This window comes from Diorhabda sublineata, chromosome 4 (genome assembly GCF_026230105.1).
Source record: "Diorhabda sublineata isolate icDioSubl1.1 chromosome 4, icDioSubl1.1, whole genome shotgun sequence".
Lineage (NCBI taxonomy): Eukaryota > Metazoa > Arthropoda > Insecta > Coleoptera > Chrysomelidae > Diorhabda > Diorhabda sublineata.
In genome coordinates, this window is record NC_079477.1 from 2,214,069 (window position 1) to 2,235,573 (window position 21,505).

Here is a 21,505-nt window from a genome sequence, read left to right on the forward strand (position 1 = left end):
TTCCCAGGGGGCACACGGCTGAGAAAAAAAATATCTAGAAATAAAAATAAATAGCAATAACTTAACATCACATGCTGTACACAGTTCATGTTTGTGGGTGTGATAATTAAATTGCTGCAGCAATGGCGATGGTTTGTTGCGGGAATGCTCTAAGGGTTGGATTGTTTTTTTTTCAGTCCCATGAACATGAGCTCAATATTTAATAGATAAAATTGTTAAGTGATTCAAGACGTCATTATGCTAAGCCTAAAAAATTGTATTGTGGAGTGGGGTTCAAGCGATTAACATATAGGTAAGACTGATAAAAATTTTAAATAAAGTTTGTTAGGAAAGTAACTTCAATTTTTGTTATTTCAACACTACGTTTCGTTCTAGTAGTGCTATATATTTTTCTGCTAAATTTCATTGAAAAAGTCCTTCCAAAAGTAACGAGTTTCCGCAATATCACAAAAATGTTTTGAAATAGTTCCATTTATTACTGCTCATAATACAAGACTTGTGTAGCTCCTTGAACAATGTAATTGCCTGTAAATATCGAGGATTCCTTCGAATCATCAAATAATAATATAGTCATACTAATTTACAGTGAACAGTGCTTTATATCCATGTGATATATATTTAACGAAGACGTATTGTCATTCTAAATTAATAATAAACAAATAAACGCCCTATTTTAGTAGGTTGAATGCTCTTTTATCCAAAACAGAAGAAGATATTGACAAGTGATTGGCAGTGGGTGTAGAAAACAATAATAAATATTAAAAAAAATAAATATAATTATGGCTTTTTTAGAGGTAAAAATAAAACATATTACAAATTATAAAATGGTAATACTTATACAATTTTTAGTGGCGGAAGTTTCCATTTTTTAATTTAATAAGTAATGTAGACGACGGCAAAATAAATAATTTCTTTAAGGTGGGTATAGATAGTGTTGCTTTAATAATAAACTGCTCCTTCTATTTGTTCACTTTCTAGGAAACAAGAATAGTAACAGCTTCAAGTGGTAATAATTATCTTGTATTCAGTGATACCCTTGGTCAAATATACTTAGTATCAAGAACATGGCAAATATTTGTAACTTTCAGGGCCTATGAAATAAGTACGGAATTAACTTGGCAAATAAGAAATTCTCCAGTGTTAGTAACGATTGGCGTAAGCGTTCAATATATAAAAATTAGCTTCTTATAAATATTCCTTATTGTTATTAGCAAGATGAACCGGGAATAAACCCAGTGATAAAAGTTTGGGATACAAGTAGATTGGATAGAAATGGTTCACCATATTGTTGTAGAATTACTAGAGCTATCCCTGGAAATAGACCAATACAAGCTAATGTTTTATGTGTACATGATAACTTGCAAATTATGGCTGTAGGATTTGTGGATGGTTCACTCATTATTTATAGGTAAATATACTTTATTTTGAATATTTTTCTACAGTTTATGAATGTTTTTAGGGGCGATATTACTAGAGATAGAAGTTCCAAGCAAAAACTTCTTAAAGCGGCAAATTCAGCTATCACTGGTTTGGCTTTTAAAACAACTGCTTCTAGTATTCTGCTTTTTGTTGCCACTGAAAATACAGTTATTGTTTATAACATTACACATAAAGACAAGGAACAAAAGGTAAAAAACTATCAAATTTTCAAACAAATTTTTTAATTTTCTTTTTAGTATCATTTGGATAACATTGGAAGCTCAAAAAAATGTAGTGTTTTAGCAGATTCTGTTCAAGAAAGTCATTTTATGATAGGCAGAGATGATGTAAGTACATTTATTTTATCCGATTCATTCACCATTACTGCAGTTTGTTTTTTTTTCAGGCCGTTTATTGTTATACATCTGATGGTAGAGGACCGTGCTATGCCGTGGATGGTGAAAAGATCATGTTGGAATGGTTTAGAACTTACCTTATTATTGTATCAAAAACAACTCGCTCGGCAAATTTAACAACTATGCCTTCAGAATCTTCTGTTAGTAATAGTATCTCCGAAACCAATCTTCTAACTGTGTTAGATATACATAACAAATTTATAATTTTTTCTACAACTATGCCTAAAGTCAAAGCTATTCTCAATGAATGGGGATCTTTATATATTGTCGATGAAAATAACATGGTTTATCATTTAGATGAAAAAGATTTACAATCCAAACTTTCTTTGCTGTTTAAAAAAAATTTGTATGATATAGCAATCAGGATAGCTAAAAGTCAACAATATGATTCTGATGGTTTGGTGAATATTTTTGAACAATATGGTGATCATCTATGTGATAAAGGTTCGTATATTTATTTATAATAATAGTAATAAATTGTCTTTAATGGTGTACAAAATACAATTTACAAATTTCATGCAACACAATTTAAGGTTCTAAATATAGTTAAATATGTTAAATTTCTTTGGAAAAAGTGCATATTTATGCTGATGCTGCTCCTGGATCTGCACAATCAAAATAATGCAGGACCTTAGTGTCATCAGCATATTATTGAATTGATTGAGAGTGAGAGACACTGTCATATATATTAAGGATATATACGAGGGCTAACTATTGAACCCTTTGGCTCACCAGAAACTATTTTGCCAGTCTCAGATGAACTCTGATCCTTGCCAACTTTCTGATTGTTGTTTCAGCTTTGCAGGAAGATCATCAAATGCCTTGGAGTAATCCTAAGAGACAGATATGACAGCTTTCTCCTTATTCAATGCTCTATTTGTGTTGTCAGTGATATTTAACATTGCAGTTGCTGTGCTATTCCCCTTAAGGAATCCTGACTGATGCATGGGAAGATTATTTTCATGTATAAAAGAGTTCATCTGAGTGCACACTGCTCGTTCAAGGACTGGTAACAAGGTGATGAATGGAGACTCCATAATAAAGCTAAACTGACATACATGGGATTTGTTGAATACACTCAGAAAGTACTTGATCTCATTGGCTTTTTGCAAACTTGTAGGATGTTCTGAAATTGGACTAAATATTCATATTTCTCATATTTAAATTATGTATTCAACAGAATTTGGAAACTAAATTTCTTTTTAGGTGATTTTTCTGGTGCGGTGGAACAATATATAAAAACTATAGGTAAACTAGAACCGAGCTATGTGATTCGGAAATTCTTAGACTCACAACATCTTGAAAAACTCACTATGTACCTTCATGCGTTACACAAGCAAGGTCAGGCGACAGAAGATCACACCACGTTACTTTTAAACTGTTATACAAAGTTAAACAACACCGCAGCACAATCAGATAGTTTGAAAGAATTTATTTTATCTAGAGATGGTGATTTTAGCTATGATGTTGATGTAGCTATTAAAGTATGTCGGTAAGTTATGCCTAAACTATTATTTAATTGCATTTAATACAATAATGTTTGTTTTCAGACAGGGTAGTCCAGCAGAAGCTTTAATGTTAGCAAAGAAACACGAAAAACATGATTGGTATATAAAAATTCAAATAGAAGATCATCAAAAGTACCTTGAAGTTCTAGAATATATATCAAATTTGAAATTCGAAGAAGCAGAACATTATATGCGCAAGTACGGTTCAATTTTAATAGAAAATGCCCCTAACGAGAGTACCCAACTTTTAAAAAGATTGTGTAGTAATTACAAGCCTCTTAATAGTCCTGTAGTATCAGAAGCTATATTGGAAGGTACTAAAATAAGTGTTTAGTTGGTATTTTATTGCTTTGATTTTTTTTTCTTCAGGAACTTTTGATGTTACTGTTAGAGCCGATCCAGAGGATTTCATTCACCTATTTCTGAATCATTCCGAACGTCTAGTGGAATTCTTAGAACATTTAATGAACGAGGACTGTCATCTGAGTACACCAGTATATAATACGTTATTAGAACATTATTTACACGTATGGGCCGGTTTAGAAAACGTCGCAGAAAAAAATAGAATTTCTCAAAAGATATTGGAATTGTTACAAAATCCTGATGTCAAATATGACAAATCTCAAGCATTGGTGGTTTGCCATATGCAATCGTATAGGGAAGGAATTTTATATTTGTACGAAGAACAGAAATTGTATCAACAAATATTAAGGTGAGTCACAGATATATCATTAAAATAATAAGTTCTGTTTTAAAAAGACATATTATTGTAGGTATCACATCAGTAATAATGATCAGAATTCTGTATTAACGTGCTGTAGAAGATTTGGAAATCAGGATCCGTCACTTTGGGCACAAGCTTTTTGGTCTTGCATTAGGGATAGCAAAGATCCATCCCCAGAACTGTTGAATGAGGTAAACTAATAATAACTAATCCTACAATTACCAGATTCTAAATTCTACCATTTTTTATTACAGGTTTTGACCGTAATAGCAAAGGAGAAGCTCTATTCTCCCCAACTAGTCATAGATGCCATTGGTACAGGAAATGCAGAAATCACTTTAGGTCACATCAGATCCTACATAACGAACGAATTAGAACAAGAGAAAATGAAAATTTTAGAAATCGAGGAACTCACATCGAGTTATCGTAAAGACACAAAAAATTTGAAAGAACATTTGGAAAAACTTAAAAGCGGTTTAATCGAAATAAGAATATCCAGGTTATAAGGGAACAATTTTTATTTAAAACGATTTGTTTATCATTATATTGTTTCAGATGTGCTGCTTGTCATCATTCTTTAGACCTACCAACTATTCATTTTTTATGTGGACATAGTTTTCACCAACACTGTTTTCAAAGCTTCTGTGACGACGATCATACCTGTCCAACGTGCCAACCTGAAAACAAAGCTCTTGTAGAATTACTGAAAGCTAGAGAATATGATAAGGATTTGCACGAGACGTTCCATTCACAATTAGAAAAAGCTCACGATGGTTTTTCGGTAGTAGCCGATTATTTAAGTATGGGCGTCTTTAATACTTATAAGGTGAGCAACTGCCTTTAAGACACACTTTTTCTCATCGAATCTCCTTCTTCAATGAGACTTTTTGCTTATCTTTATTCCACTATACTTTTTCAATTCTTTTCTACAGGTTATGATTGATTTTGACATTTTACACTCCCAATTCGGTTCTATTTCTCAGCATTTATCCATTTTTTCTTCTCATTTCTCTTTTTTACCTCTTTCCCCTTCACTAATGACTCTTTTTGTATATTTATATACTAGTGTCATTTTAGCATATCCCAATCATCTGAATGTTTCAGACTTTATGAAACTTTTTACTTACAGGTGTTTATAGAGATTCTTTAGTTAGTTCTTCATTCATTTTATTTTTATTCTTACATAACCAGTTTTGTTTAATCTTCCTTTATTAAAATCCATGTTACTGTTGGTCTTATTGTTCGAAATAAATTTTGTTTGCTCTAAATGATAACTCCAGTTATATAATCAACTTACTTAATGATTTCACTTTTTTTGTTATTCTTTTATTTATTTCAGTCTCTTCTTTGTTTCTATTTGTCAGTGTTGCTCCTAAACATTCGAGTTCACACAATTTCTGTTCATCGTACAAATATACAATGCTTAGGATTTGTCATATTTGACATCAGGATTTTGTAACATCTTTTTGGACTTTTTATAATGCCTCTTCTTGTCTACAAAATACTATTTCTATTACATTTTTTTGTTATCAAAGCTAAATCTTTCGTATATACAATTATGTATTTTAAACCCTAAATTTCTTTGATACAGTTGGGTCCCTTCTTACTCTTGACTCACAATTTTTTTTGGAGGTTCCTAGTAGATTCTATAGCCTCCTACTGATAGATATAATTTATCAAGAACATTTTTTTTGTAGATTATAAGTGATGAAACGAAACAAAGGATTTTGGACGTTCCAGAAAACAATAATAATCCAAAACAAGCCAACAAGAAAATCGAGGATGATATTTTGAATTACGGTGGCGGAGCAGAAGCTCGTCTAAGACAATTAGAGGTTAGGAGTAATCCTAGACCAGCGCCAATTGCCGAAGGAAGAATGAGATTACAAGAAAACAGGTTTGTTCCAGTATAAACTGGCATTTTTTATGACTTAGAAAATAAGTTATTGCTATAGTAGAATTAATAAAAAGGCACAAATAACGCCTTCATGATTATGAAACGGCAAAACAAGAATTACCAAAGTACCAACATAAAATTGTTTACTTTTACCTCTCGAGGCAACCTTAGACTAGTGGGTTCTGTTGTCCCTGTTTGTTCAGAGCTCCCAAGGGAAAGAGGAAGATTTGTCATGGTCCCAGCTCTTGGAGTGGCCTCGGAATGTCGACAGGTTTCCTTCACAACACCTGATTATGGCTCAGGTACTATTATTCATAAAAAATGAGCTCCTTATCTATATGAGGCTTCTATAAAATATTTTTTGTTAGCAACCTTGTATTACATGCCCCAGTTTTCATTTAACCAGGTTGGAACTTACTACCGCTGGTAGTACACTACACTTGCTACACTTTTTCAATTGTAAATGTTATTTTTTTATATAAACTATCACATTCCAGAATTTTCTATTTCCTACAAATCTCAAATTTGCCATAAACAAACAAAAATAAATTGTCTTTAAAAACAGGCTACATAAAAACAATGTATACGGGCAGACTTTTCATTAAGACGAATATCGGTGTATCCACTGAATTTTTGATTTTTCTAATAGGACCAGTTTCACGGTCTGTACCAGTGGACGAGTTCTTGATAATATCTTGATATTTATTGATAATTATTTCAGGTATAGTTCCTCATTGGAAGCAAATATGACTAAATTTACAACAAATACTATAGAACCAAAGAAAGGTGCATCATCTAATCCTTTTGAAGATGATTATGATGATGAAAAAGATCCGTTTAGAGATGATGATGATTCCGATAAAAATAATCCTTTCAACGATAATTACATAGCGATGTGATGAATTACTCCGTGTACTGCAGCTTTTCTTATTTTTTCTTTTATATATTTTTGTAATATTTTACAAAGTTATATTATTTATTACAGATCACCATGTTAATATTTTTATTTGATTGTATTTGTGATATGTACTTTCTAATGTCCAATATTTTCTTTTTTGAAAATTAAAATACTTTTTTCAATCATTCGTTTTTTTTCCTCCTTTTCCTTTTTTTTTTCGACTACAATGCGCAATTATCTTACCTATTATTTTTCAAATAATACTGCCACCATGTTCTCAATGTTCAGAAAGTAATCTAGATTCTTTGTCTAGTACAGTAACTTAGTCATTCGGATATTGGATCTGATGAAGTCGAGCCATGCGATTTGATAAGATCCTTTCCATAAAGTACCCCCTAGACCATAAATTAAATTGATAATTGCAACTGATGTGGCGTCAATGTTTTATTAATTATCGTTGCTCCATGATTCTTTGTTTGTGAACGGTATAGATCAAAATAGTTTTGATACATTATTGGAATGAATTCCACCTGACAGAAAACAAACAAGACATTGTAATACATCCTGCAATTTCATCTAATTACGATTTTAGTTTCTAAAATCACAAATTTATCAATTCAATATGAAAAATTATAAATTGCGAGTTTTATATCGGATTCACTACTTCTTTTATTTTTAAAGGCTACTTTAATTTAATTTCTTACAATTACACTTTCTTGTTTATATATAAAAACTGCTCAATTTGCACAATCAACGTTAGGGTTAATGAATTTTAACATTACTGAAATTTTTGGATTTTTTAACATAAAAATACCTTATAACTACTCATTAATAATTATTATAAACCTAAAAATTATTTCATCACTGATTGTGGTCTAACGACAGTGAAAAACTAGGAAGTTAAAAATTACAAACGGAACGTTTGGTAACTTCGTTAAATATTTCTGGGGTAGGATCAGCTGATAAGTGTTTTCCAAATAGAAGAATATTATTTCCAGGTTAGGAAATATCTCATTTGGTCGCTATTATATCTGTCAATATATAATGTTCTAATTGTATGAAATAGTTATTGAATTGTGGCTAATTTTATTTCTATTAATAAGAGATAGTCATTATTAAATAACGTTACTAAAATATTATCTTTTAGCTTATTTAAATAAACTCACTTTCGTAAAAAAGAAGAAATTTTTAAGGTTATAACTTCTATTATTGAAAAAGTTTCTAAATTTTTCGTCAAAATGAGACATGCTAGTTTCATAGCAAGAACGGTTTTTGTAAAAAACAATGATGTAGAAGCAGCTTGTAGAGTTTTAAATAGAATTTTAGGGCGTGAAGACATTATAGATCAATATAGAAGAACGCGATATTTTGAAAAACCTTTCCAGGTAATTTAAAAACTTTTCACTCTAATATTAAAGCTCAAATACAATTTTTCTTGAATTATTACATTATATTTTAGTTCAGGAGAAGGATAAACTTTGAAAGGTGTAAATCTATATACAATGAGGATATGGATAGAAAAATTCAATTTGTAATGAGAAAAAATAGAACAGATCCTTTTCCAGGATGTGCTTGAACTAATACTTAATCGTAGTTAATAAATATTATTTAAAATCAATTGTCTTTACATATGAATATACCTTCCAATCGAAAAATTTCTCATATTTAATTTCATATTTACTGTTTTTTCAAATTTCTCGTGTTAATATACTCAGATTGATATAAAATTTCCATTGATAATAGAACTTTCATTTGAGATAAATAGTACCGAATGTTATAAGAAAATTCAAAACAACTGTTTGGACAGTAGTTAAAACAATAAATATTAGTATCTTGATACACACCATAGAAAGTTGGAAAGTGAAATTTGATTTAATCAATTCATACAATTTGGATTTCGATCTGATATAGATCTTAGAAACACACATTAGAGTATCTTTGCCCTAAAATTGATTAGCCATGTAGGTCTAATGTAATTTTACTTTTGACTGATTTAATTAATAATATGTCTGATGAAATCTATAAAATCTTTATTCACAAATTGATTGTTAAAAAACTGAACTATCTCTTATATCAACACACAATTGCACTAACTGTAAAAACCAGGACAGTTTTGGTGAATGGTTGCTGCCAACTGCCAATAGGGTCTAGAATCTTGTTGGAATCAGTTGGCTAGTATATAGGCTTTCCAATGGATAAAGTTTTACATATATTTTTTCATTGCTTCTTCACCTTCTGTAGTTGTTATTCTAGATCCCCACTAGGTATTTTCAGCATTAAATTTGATTAGACGGAAAATCTTTATATTGGTTGTTAGTCAAAGATGTTCACATTTCTTCTAAGTGCTTGTTACAAAATTTTCTTGGCTTTCTAGTATAGCACAAAATAACCTAACCATCACCTTATAGCTTACACTTATAGTTCTTGGGGTAAAAAATAAAACATCTAAGATTTTTGTTCAATCAGTTCTATTATAAAATGTACAAATTAGGTTAATAGTAAAAGTACTCACAAAATGCTCATTACTTTTCTATAAAAATATTTACTAGAAAAAAAACAAATAAAAAGAAATGAGGTATATGAATCTACACTAAGTGATTGGAAATAAAAAGATAATTTTGTGATTGTTTATTTAATCGAACTTTGTTTTTGTGGAGATAAGAATTTGTGGTAGATATATATATATAAAAAAAGGATGCTCCCATGTATTAACAATATTTATTTTAATTAAAAAAAATAATACATTTGCGTTATATACTTATATATAATCATGTCAAGTTTATTTACAAGGTTACCTTAAAATGAAACAGCTATTCTCATACCTGGTAAGACAAAAAGCTTTCTAAATGAAAAAATTTTCCGATTAATGATTAAATAAATGGAAAAAAATTTCTGGTAGATGAAACGTTAGTATTAGCGAAACAAATTCTACTATACTACTGAAAAATAAAAAATTTTTGAAAACTAAGTTTGAAAAATTTTTATTTTCATACACAATATGTGAGTTAGTAGTATGTAATTGTTTGCAAATACTTCAATTATAGTATTATTTAGGTTTTTGAATAACAAAGTATTCAGAATTTACTTTCACAGAGTCTTTAAATATTCCATTATTTTCTAATTTGGATAGTTTAGAAATCGAATTTTCAATTAGATATTTTGGTTACTGATGAGGATAAGTAACAGAATAGTTTGATTTATATTGAACACACTGTAGTTAGGTTTATATATAAAAAAAGAATATGTATGTTCATACATAGATTAGTGAGGACATTTTAAGTAGAACTGGAATTCTATTGAGTTACATTAACATGAAGTAATATCAATTAAAAATATAGTAATGGGGTAAAAAAGTTGTTCATTTTATCCTTTAGAAATCCATCAATGTGAAATGATAATGACCAAAATCTTATAAAAAAAATTGTTTGAACAATTTAAATTCTTCTGAAATAAATATTTTGAGAATAGGCATTTCTTATGATTAATTTTTTCCACAAAACCACTCCAAAATCCATTATTTTAAGTACAACTTTTTAAGGAATTGTTATTGGAAGCATCCTATTAACTCATATTCTGTGGAAATTAATCGATCTTTAACAAAACAACTGATTATATTGTTTACTATATCGAGGAAATTTTTTTTGTAGTTTTCCTACTTTTTGTGAAAATTAGAGTAACGTAAATGAAATTAATTCACTTCTAGGATTAGGTGAAACAACAAAATATATATTTGAGACTGAAATATTGTGGGACTGGGATCATTTAGGATTCTTGGGTAGAACCTGCCCTAAAAGTTTGTAGAAAAAAATATGTAAAACTCAAATATACACAGTGACTATGATGACATGAGGAAAATTAGTGCCTGCTAAATATCATACAATATGTAGAGACCAAAATTATATTGTTTGTTATATTGAGGGTATTTTTTGTAGTTTTCTATCTTTTAGTGGAGCCAAACAACAGACTAAATATTTGAGATTGAAATAGAAATTGTAACTAATCGAAAGAAACTGAAACTCACAATTACATTGTATGGTTCTTCGAGGATTCCATAGATATATTGAGTCATTGGTACCTAGGATTTAACTAATCATTTTACAGGTAAATTCAGAATTGTTTAGTACTCATGGGAGGTAAAAAAAATGAATAAAAAGGACCCAAGAAGAATAGAGAAGACATACACATAAAGAATTAATAAAAAAAGAACTAACTATAGAACCCTACCTATACTTTTGAAATAAAAGTCAAAATAGATGAAAAACTACAAAAAAAATCCTGAAACTGTTAATCAGTGTGTGATTTGTTGAATTCCAACCGTTATCAAGTTGGAATATGTGGTGATATTAATACTGAACACACTGTATTCTACACTGTTTGGTTTTTCTGGTCTTCCAAAGGTTCGTATTCGGATAAAAAGGACTCAACAGAGTATATGGTAGTGGAAAATAATTCAGTTGTTTTATTTTAGAATTGAATCAGTTTTTTTTCGCGATAAAGTGAACAGATATATTGAAGGCACTTAATATACGCACCTACTAATCTTCATTTATAGACATTATTGCCGTTCTCTTTTTTATAGTACTTTCTACTATCTATGATCTAATTACAAAAGTCTATTTTACAAAAATTTGTTGCTTTTTTCTTTTAAAAATTGTAACAATTAAAAAAATATTACTATTTCTTAAAAAATAACAATAAATAAATTATATTCAGAAGTTTAACGCTACCTTTTTACAAAACGAAAATGCTACACGGGCTTCTTTGAAGAAAAGTATGTGTTTGATGCGGTAATTGACTTTATACTGTTATCATTTTAATTTAATTACCTGAAATATTTCCTAATAATGAAAAAAGAAACGTTATGAACACATATTTTCCTAAAAAAAAAACTTAGGTGGACTTAGGACTAAATTGGGCGAATTTATGTGTTTGAGTGTCAGTTTAAATAGACACAATCGAAAAAATAATGCATTGGCAGTATAAACTCATAACATGAATACAATACACAAGAAACAGGGCAATTTCAGTCTATTTCAAGAGTTTAAGTTAAAAAAGCTACCAAAATGTTACCAAATTTAGTTTCATTGTATACCGTACGTTACAAATGGTATCTGTTTTCATCAATTTCGATGTATTTTTGGAAATTATTTTAAAATCAGAGCGAAGCTTTTATTTTGAAGTTATTCACCAATTTAGTGTACCTTTAACAATATCTGAAATGCCTAACCGATGCACAAATTTTACAAAATGTTGTCTTATTAGATAGGAAAAAAAAACATTCAACGACAAAGAAGAAAAAAATAAATTATTTGCAAAAAAACTTACTACAGAAGGTTAAAAAGGACTTTAATTAATCGTTAAATAGTTTTCTGTTTAGTATCAGTTAGAACTTAAATAAAAACTCAGTCGATTGGCTTCACTTGGGCCATTATTTTACCTTCCCATAACGGAAGTACCTCTGCATCATTACTAACCTCCTCTTGGATAACCGTGTTACCAAGTTCTTCACATAAAGTCTTGAAGAAGTATCTGAAAGAGACAATTAAATTTTTTTCTCAGAAATATCAACGTATCCACAAACTTACCTGTAATTTCCCTTTTTGGGTAGATACTCTTTGAACTGTCTCAAAGTTATCTGAGTACCAGGAATTTTGGTTCTATAAGGAAACTGTTCTTCGCAAAAAGTAAACACAACTGTTGTTACATCATCAGATACACCTACGTTAACTTGTCTAGGACCCCTTATAGATTTCTTCAACGTCGATTGACTACTGTGGGATATTTCTGAGTAGTATCTACTCGCAGGAGACCTAAAATACAAATATATTTAATTTTGAATTCGATTGGGAAAAATTGTTTACCTTTGTTTAGGCCTATTTCTGATATCATCCTCCAGCAATCTTCTTCTAGCTTCTTCCAATTGTATCGCTGTATTAGGCGATGGTAAGGGAGGCATATTAGGATCAGCGATGAAAGGTTGGGCAGGAACTAGATTAGCATTTCCGCTACTTCTCTCCAACGAGCTCGACCTCGAACCGAATCCTTTTCTTCTTCTTCCCGCACTAGGAGACGTAGCACTGCTGGTTCTGTGGCTCCGGTGTTTCAGTGACATTTCACTGTGGGTGTGACTTTGTCCCCTGCCACTTTTATCGGATTCTAGTAGCCAGTTCAGTACGCGATTTTCTTTTACTGGCATTGGGGCAGCGTCTGATACCACCGATACCCCACTGTCGGCAAATTCTGATTGAGGTTTTTTCGGCAACCTAAAAAGAATAAAAAATACTATTAGAATTGTTAAATAAATTTTTTTTAGTGATATAAGATACCTTCTTCCTGATGGCGCTCGTACAAATCGTTCTTCGGCATATTCGGGCATACTTTTAGATTTTACCATGGTCATTTTGTGTTCGGAACCGTCAGCGAAATCGTGGACATTTCCCGAATCTATACTGTAAAGCGAACCTTCTTTTTCTTTTCTTCTCGATCGAGGATAAGAATTTTGGACATGTCTGGAACAAAATTAATAAGTTAGTGCTAGTTATTATTGGTGATATTTCAAAAAAATGAATGTACTGACCTATTCCTTGGAGGGGAAAATTGTCTAGGACTGCACAATCCAGGTGATCTACAAGAATTACGATCTGATAAAACCCTGGAAAGGTGTTGATCCAAAATATCTTCCGGATCATTATCGTCGCCTAATTCTAGTTCTCTTATTGCTGACTGGATATCGCTTTTCGAATTTGATTCGTTCTAAAACAATAAAAAATATATAGAACTCAAATATAATAAGAATTCAAACTTGTTTGATGATTTAGACTTACTTCTTTGAGTTTCTTTTCTAAAAGTTCTTGTTGATCCTGATCCCTTTTTATAGGCGTTAATTTTTCGATTAGAATGGCAGCGAACGTGTTAATGTCCATAGCTCGACATTGCTTCGTATCGACTCGTTGTGTTCGAGGAATAAAAACTTGCTGCATATGCGTTTCTTTATTCCTAGCTGCCAGTTCTCGTATTTTTCTAGCTTCTAGAACTTCTTTCCTTTTATTCGATCTACCATCACTAAACATAATATTTGATCAAGTATAATTTCGGTAGGTAGTTGACATAAAATTTAACAACATGACTATAAAGAGAAAAAAATTAAATGGGGGCACAACTGGTTGATTATTAATTGTAACATCTAACGAAAGTGGCCGAAGAACTTGAAGGAGTAGTTCAAATGTAACAAATACATATAAAGAAGAGAAAAAAGATCATGTTACACTGAAAAACATACAATTAATCAAAAAATCAACTTTTGATAGGTAGTTGAAATATTATTTAACAAGACTATAAAGAAAAAAAATGAAATGGGGACACAACTGGTACTACAGTGGATTATGGATTGTAACATCTAACGAAAGTGGCCGAAGAACTTGAGGAAGTAGTTCAAATGTAACAAATACATATATAGAAGAGAAAAAAGATCATGTTACACTGAAAAACATACAATTAATCAAAAAATCAACTTTTGATAGGTAGTTGAAATATTATTTAACAAGACTATAAAGAAAAAAAAATTAAATGGGGACACAACTGGTACTACAGTTGATTATGGATTGTAACATATAACGAAAGTGGCCGAAGAACTTGAGGAAGTAGTTCAAATGTAACAAATACATATAAAGAAGAGAAAAAAGATCATGTTACACTGAAAAACATACAATTAATCAAAAAATCAACTTTTGATTGGTAGTTGGAGTATTATTTAACAAGACTATAAAGAAAAAAAATGAAATGGGGACACAACTGGTACTACAGTTGATTATGGATTGTAACATATAACGAAAGTGGCCGAAGAACTTGAGGAAGTAGTTCAAATGTAACAAATACATATAAAGAAGAGAAAAAAGATCATGTTACACTGAAAAACATACAATTAATCAAAAAATCAACTTTTGATTGGTAGTTGAAATATTATTTAACAAGACTATAAAGAAAAAAAAATTAAATGGGGACACAACTGGTACTACAGTTGATTATGGATTGTAACATATAACGAAAGTGGCCGAAGAACTTGAGGAAGTAGTTCAAATGTAACAAATACATATAAAGAAGAGAAAAAAGATCATGTTACACTGAAAAACATACAATTAATCAAAAAATCAACTTTTGATTGGTAGTTGGAGTATTATTTAACAAGACTATAAAGAAAAAAAATGAAATGGGGACACAACTGGTACTACAGTTGATTATGGATTGTAACATATAACGAAAGTGGCCGAAGAACTTGAGGAAGTAGTTCAAATGTAACAAATACATATAAAGAAGAGAAAAAAGATCATGTTACACTGAAAAACATACAATTAATCAAAAAATCAACTTTTGATAGGTAGTTGGAGTATTATTTAACAAGACTATAAAGAAAAAAAATGAAATGGGGACACAACTGGTACTACAGTTGATTATGGATTGTAACATATAACGAAAGTGGCCGAAGAACTTGAGGAAGTAGTTCAAATGTAACAAATACATATAAAGAAGAGAAAAAAGATCATGTTACACTGAAAAACATACAATTAATCAAAAAATCAACTTTTGATAGGTAGTTGGAGTATTATTTAACAAGACTATAAAGAAAAAAAATGAAATGGGGACACAACTGGTACTACAGTTGATTATGGATTGTAACATATAACGAAAGTGGCCGAAGAACTTGAGGAAGTAGTTCAAATGTAACAAATACATATAAAGAAGAGAAAAAAGATCATGTTACACTAAAAAACATACAATTAATCAAAAAATCAACTTTTGATAGGTAGTTGGAGTATTATTTAACAACACTTTAAGAAACAAAATTATGGATTGTAACATCTAACGAAAGAGGCCGAAGAACTTGAGGCAGTAGTTCAGATGCAACAAATATACAAAGAAGATCGTGTTATAAATAAATCATTATCTGATAGAAGTAGGTTTTTTCTATACATAAATAAATATCCGATAGTCAAACAAGCTTTTTGATGGATGCAAACATGCATGCATGCGACATACCTTTTGTTTAGTAGTGGTTATACCATTATTATATTGTAGATCTACTATTTTAGGCAACATTAAGACTCAGAATTTAGAATAAGACATTTTCTAACAAACTTTCTGTATCGAAATAACCACCAATCTTTAGAAACTTGTAAATTACTCGTAAGTTATCCAATTTAACAAAATAGTAGAAGAAAAACAGCTTAAGAAGCGAATTAGTTTCAAATATTTATTCCGAGCCTTCGTTATATACCACCAATATTAAAATATATTAAACCATTTAATTAGTCACTTTATTAAATCAAATTGTACATTTAACCCATTAATTTTATTAAAGTTCTTTAAATATTAATGTGGAACAGGTTTATTTCATCCGTGGTGCTTTGGTGAGCACCAAATCACCAACATTCTTAAATTTCTTTATTAAATTCACTCGCAGACACCACCAGAAATAATGAATGAAAGTAATTAGGAGAAAAAATCAGAAAAAAAAGGAAAAAATATGATGATGGAAAGCAGAGTACTAAATAAGAGGACCAAAATAAATATTTAGGAAATGATGCTAAAGCCAATACTGTATAGCACAGGAACAATGACAAAAAGAAAAGAAGAAAAGTTAAGAATGATGGAAAAATTAGTATCGATGAAAATGAAGACAGAAAACGTACGAATTATGAAATAAAGAAGGAACTAGAGGGGAAGATATGATCAAAGGAATAAAAAAATTGAATGACCAAAGATATCTTCAGAGAGTAGTAGCTCTGTCAAGACTCCAGTGGTATCCAGGAGGTAGAATGCGAAGAGAAAATTAGTTAAAAACAAGTAGAGGAGGATCTGAGATTTGTCGTTGCTATAATGGGATCCGGGAGGTAGAAGAAGAAGAGAAAAGTGGTGAAAAGAACTAGAAGAGGACTTTAGTAGAATGGGAACCAAAATACCAAGAACAGGTTGATAATTAGTGACAGTATGGGGATCTATAGAATTTATTTCAACTCGAGGAGAGGACCAAAACACCAGAAATTTCATATTTATTTATTATAATTACTCACAAACGTTCAACTTTCAATTACCACTGTATATATTTTAATATAACTGTCAATGTATAGTTGATAATTAAATATCTGTGGTATCTATTGATAAAAAGTTACCGGAAGAATGAGAAAATTGATAAACATAATGGATAACATAGGGAGGAGAAGTTAGCCAAAAGCAGTTCAAAAAGGAAACATTAAAAATAGGAATGAATTTGATAAAGTGCAAAATTTAAAATATCTAGGATTGACGAGGAAAGAAAAATAGAAATAAAAGAAAAAATAAGGTGTGGAAAATACTGAATTATGAAGGAACTTGAGGAAAAGATATCGATGATACTCTAAGTCAGTTAGGGCAAATACGAAGAGTTCAAGAAGACAGGAGTAGCTTTGTTAATGCTACAAATGGATCCAGGACGTGGAAGAAAAAGGGGAAGGCCCAGATCAAAGCGAATAAAGAAAATAGAGGAGGATCTGAAAAAAAATGGGACTCAAATAATGGAAAGAGAATACCAAAGACAGGAAGCGTTGACAATAGTAAGCGACACGGTATGGGAATTGAACCACACCGCAAAAAGGATCTAGAAAACCTTTACAGCTCAATCCTACAAGACATTTATACATATATACAGATTTATTTCATATCTAACGCCGAAGGTAAGGACAAAAACACCATTAATCTAGTATTCTTCAGTAATAAATGGTTGAATAAAACCAAACATTAGAGCATGAAGCTTACATTTTGATATTTGGTATTTTTTTTTTTTAGTAAAAATTTGAAAAAATAAATGGGGAAACATAAACATAAGTTTCAAATTAGATAAAGTTGACAGAAATAGTTTGGACAAAGAAATAACTAGATAATTTGTTAGGGAATTTAAGAATTTATTTACCTAATAATTAAACCTGTTCCACGCCTAATTTTTATTTTTTATTCCTTTAGATCCTCCAATGATTTTCAAATACTTACACAGAGCTATCTGTCATTGACATATTGTCGGATTCCGTCCTGGCATCCGAATGACTACTAAGGGAATGCAACTCGCTATCTTGCCTCGAAACCGGGTTATAGGAATTATAGGCGGCGTGAGCTCCTGATCCATTCAGTCCACGGTACATGATCATACTACACAACCACACGCAAATCCAAACAAAATCAAAATATAAATAAAAAAAAAAAAAAAATTCGAGTGTCATATAATTGTCTGTTACTATAATTTTTTATACATCAAGTCTGTTACATATGAATGATTTAAATGGTTCAACAATAGTAATAATAGCCCGACTATAATCCTTATTACTTTATGAAAATGTAGCATTTTTCAGATCCGTAACACCTGCACCATATGATAACCTAATTTGGAGGTTATAATTAATTTCTTGATTTAATTATATATTTTTAATGAAATTAATTGATTATTTGTTCACCGTTATTATTAATTCACCGTAACAAACAATTAAATGACAAATTTATAGATTTTAAGACCAAATACAAAAGAAAAATCTAATTTATCGCTATAGGGAAAAAAGCTTCAAAAGCGACAAGCCAATAAATTGAAAAAGAGCATTTCCTTACCTGGCAAAAGTTTCTGATTTTGTTCTAGAATCGACAGCTCTACGATTTTGTGATATCAATAAAAGATCTTTGGTAAGACGCACCTGTGGTGCACCTATATTCACATTTGGTGTATGGTAACCCGTACTTACACTAGCCGTACCTAAAAATATATATTAGTATCAATTTATCACTATAATATTCATCAAAAAGTTTATAATAATAAACAGATTAATTCGGAAGACAAAATTTATGTCTCAATCACCATTAAAAAGGGCTGAGACAGGCAAAGACTCTTTTGGGAAACTATAACCAGAGAACAATCTACGAATACTAAGTGGAGCTCCTATCGGGGCTCTGTAGCCTCAACAAACACCTGAAGATGCTAGATTTAGCAGATAATGCAGCTTGCAGATTTTGTTGCATAAAGGATGATGCCTGGAAGCATACGAAATAGAAGACGATGATCTCTGACAGCTACAGCAATCCCACATTCCAGACTTTCTAAAAAGAGTTGGATTAACAGGTCAGTTGTTCCCCAGTATCGCAGCAAGAAAGGGGGACAAAATAGAACTTTTCGGGTCATTGTGTATATGACATTCCGATATTTACATACATACATAACCTCATTATTACTGATGGAAATCAATCTTGCAAACATTATAATGACTTTTGTGGCTATAAATCATGTTTGTTCAGTACAATTTCAAGCTGCAACTGTTATATTAAAGTATTGCACTTCCTCGTTTCGTAAAAAAAAGCACATATTCATAAAATTTTTAAATATATTGAACGTTGTACAACAAAATTCAACATATGAAGAACAGTTTCAAGAATCTGTCAGATATTGATTAAGAAAACTCGACCTGATTCACAGGGCAACGGATTGCGTAGTGGGAACCATCCTCCACATGGAAATTAATTAATATACCATTATTTTTCATACAATATATATCTAATTCACAAAAGATAGTCCCTAGTCGGTTTGAAAGAATTTTGAGGAGCAAAATTACACGATTATAATGTTAGAACTTACCAGATGCATGACTTAAATGTACGGGTGGATTCATGATCAGTTCCATATCTTCATGTAAAGTAGGAAGAGGATCAGGTCCGTTTGCCAAATTGGAATAATCGTTACCGAAATCACTACTACTGCTACTAAGGTTTTGAACATTCTGAAAAATATGTTTAAATGATATTTTTGATAATGTATATTAGAAACGATCTCACCTCTAAATATTGCAGGTACATATCACTTTTAAGGAAGTTGGGGTAGGTCGTCTTATCTATTGATTGTTTAACGATAGCTTGTGCTTTGTCAAATAACGTTACGGGAGGCTCAAGGCACTGTGAAGATTTTATATTTTTTCCTATCTCTTTCTTCAGCTCGTCGTCAAGTGGAAGAGCCGATTTAACGAAAAATTTTCTAAAAAAAATATGAAATAGTGATCAGTAATTAATGTTGGGTGAAAAGAGAAACTGTAAAGGTGTGAAAAAGATGAAATAATGGTTTGCCAATGTATGAAATTTGATATTTTAACTTACTTATAGATAACTTTAACCAATTGTTGTATTTTTTCTCTAGCAGTATGTTTCCGGAGTCCTTCACAGGCGAACCAGAAGTCCAGTGCGTCGGCATGGTGCTGGCCTTCTGATTCGAGATAAATGTGGAAGAGTCTAACTCCATCTGGATCTTGGAGCAGAGACTGCAATGAGTTTGCCCACTTGAGGCAGGCTGGCGGGGGAGAATTGTCGCTGGAAGTACCGTTTTTGGAAGAGGAACGGGAATTCGATCGGCAACTACCGTCGGGTTCGTAGCCACAGGGAGCTGGAGGGGATTCTGTAATAGATACAAATTATTTCGGATTAATTTTAAAACGGAATTAAAAAATAATTACCGTTTGCGTAATTGTAAAATTTTCTAGGAGGCGGTGAGGAAGACTTATGTTTGATCCAGTCCACTTGCGAAGGAGAAGGATCCCAATCTGACATGAAATGGCTTCTTTCTTCTCCAGGCACTGGAGGCCTAGGCGCTTTGTGATCGAAACTAGCTTCATGAAGACGTTGTTGTTGTTGTTGTTGTTTCGATTTACCAAGGTATTTACTTCTCTCGTTTCTTTCACTCATGTTGATAAGAGCCTGTTTATAAGGCCCCACTTCGTGCTTGCCACAGCAATCCAATCTTTTATAGTTTTGGGAAATCGTGGCCTCATGGTTAGCCCTAGAACAAAACATTATCCCCTTTAGGCATATTTTGAACATTTATGAAATAGTAGGGCTATTATTTGTATTTGGTTGTTTAAAGTAATTGTAAATTCCATATCCAAAACTAAATATCGTTAATTTTACTAGGAACATTTCATAACTCAAATGAAACTGGTTTATATTGCATTTAATTTATTGCTGAGTCCACTTGTGTCTATCCAAGTAGAAAATATTGAAAAAAGCTTGATTAGAGGTAAATAATCCAAGTGAAAGGGAAGCTATCTTATTTTGTAGGTCATTCAGATAGTAAATAGTAAATTTGATAGAATTTTACACAATCACTTTTCACTTTTATGCTTGAGTTGTTGAATATAATCAGCATTTTAAAGATAATTATGTAAATAATAATTTTTTTTAAATCAGTTACAATATAATAGAAAAAATAATATTTATTGAAATTAAATTCTGACTTTTGTTCGATTATAACAAAAGCAAATGGAGACTTGAGCTTGGGGTGTGGTGTTGACTAATCGATATGAACCAAGCCAAACTACAATGGTAGAACGTTCGAAACTACCCTAATATCTTAAAATTTAATGAAATATAATTGGAATTATGAAATCATATTTAATAAACGAATACAAAGCCCTTGAACATAATAAATCTCAGGTAAAAAAGCTCCATATCAAATTTCATAAACATAGTTAAGCCCAACCATGTTCATCCACGTAGAAATTATTGAGATGTGGCTATTACAATAGGGCATATAGGTAAATATTAATATAATGAAAAGAATATTATCTATTTAAAACATTTCATGCACATCCAAAA

The 21,505-nt window shown here is 30.9% G+C and overlaps 3 protein-coding genes across 5 annotated transcripts in view; 2 read left to right on the forward strand and 1 right to left on the reverse strand.

The window, feature by feature from the left end:
- Positions 1–158: 158 nt before the first annotated feature.
- On the forward strand, positions 159–7,044 carry LOC130443530 (vacuolar protein sorting-associated protein 11 homolog). Its single transcript, XM_056778232.1, has 16 exons — positions 159–292; positions 678–794; positions 850–918; positions 979–1,155; positions 1,212–1,408; positions 1,460–1,628; positions 1,677–1,766; positions 1,826–2,279; positions 3,042–3,327; positions 3,386–3,657; positions 3,713–4,055; positions 4,117–4,258; positions 4,322–4,566; positions 4,623–4,893; positions 5,765–5,964; positions 6,686–7,044. The coding sequence occupies exons 2-16, from the start codon at positions 780–782 to the stop codon at positions 6,861–6,863; spliced, it is 3,108 nt and encodes a 1,035-aa protein (XP_056634210.1). The 5' UTR covers positions 159–292; positions 678–779; the 3' UTR covers positions 6,864–7,044.
- An 851-nt stretch (positions 7,045–7,895) lies between these two features.
- On the forward strand, positions 7,896–8,502 carry LOC130443533 (28S ribosomal protein S21, mitochondrial). The gene is made up of 2 exons (XM_056778239.1): positions 7,896–8,247; positions 8,322–8,502. The coding sequence occupies exons 1-2, from the start codon at positions 8,101–8,103 to the stop codon at positions 8,436–8,438; spliced, it is 264 nt and encodes an 87-aa protein (XP_056634217.1). The 5' UTR covers positions 7,896–8,100; the 3' UTR covers positions 8,439–8,502.
- Positions 8,503–9,310: 808 nt separating this feature from the next.
- LOC130443534 (axin-1) overlaps positions 9,311–21,505 on the reverse strand; it is a 37,435-nt gene continuing 25,240 nt past the window's right edge. For 2 of the 3 annotated variants that reach the window (XM_056778241.1, XM_056778240.1), the window contains exons 2-13: positions 20,368–20,690; positions 20,015–20,309; positions 19,700–19,895; positions 19,503–19,644; positions 18,488–18,629; positions 17,882–18,037; positions 13,687–13,924; positions 13,440–13,615; positions 13,189–13,371; positions 12,724–13,125; positions 12,448–12,672; positions 9,311–12,391 (exon numbers count right to left, since the gene is read on the reverse strand). In XM_056778241.1, coding sequence (XP_056634219.1) covers positions 12,265–12,391; positions 12,448–12,672; positions 12,724–13,125; positions 13,189–13,371; positions 13,440–13,615; positions 13,687–13,924; positions 17,882–18,037; positions 18,488–18,629; positions 19,503–19,644; positions 19,700–19,895; positions 20,015–20,309; positions 20,368–20,596 — 2,511 coding nt within the window. In that variant the 5' untranslated portion in view covers positions 20,597–20,690 and the 3' untranslated portion in view covers positions 9,311–12,264. The remainder of the gene's footprint in view (positions 12,392–12,447; positions 12,673–12,723; positions 13,126–13,188; positions 13,372–13,439; positions 13,616–13,686; positions 13,925–17,881; positions 18,038–18,487; positions 18,630–19,502; positions 19,645–19,699; positions 19,896–20,014; positions 20,310–20,367; positions 20,691–21,505) is intronic. The other variant, XM_056778242.1, reaches the window with a different exon arrangement.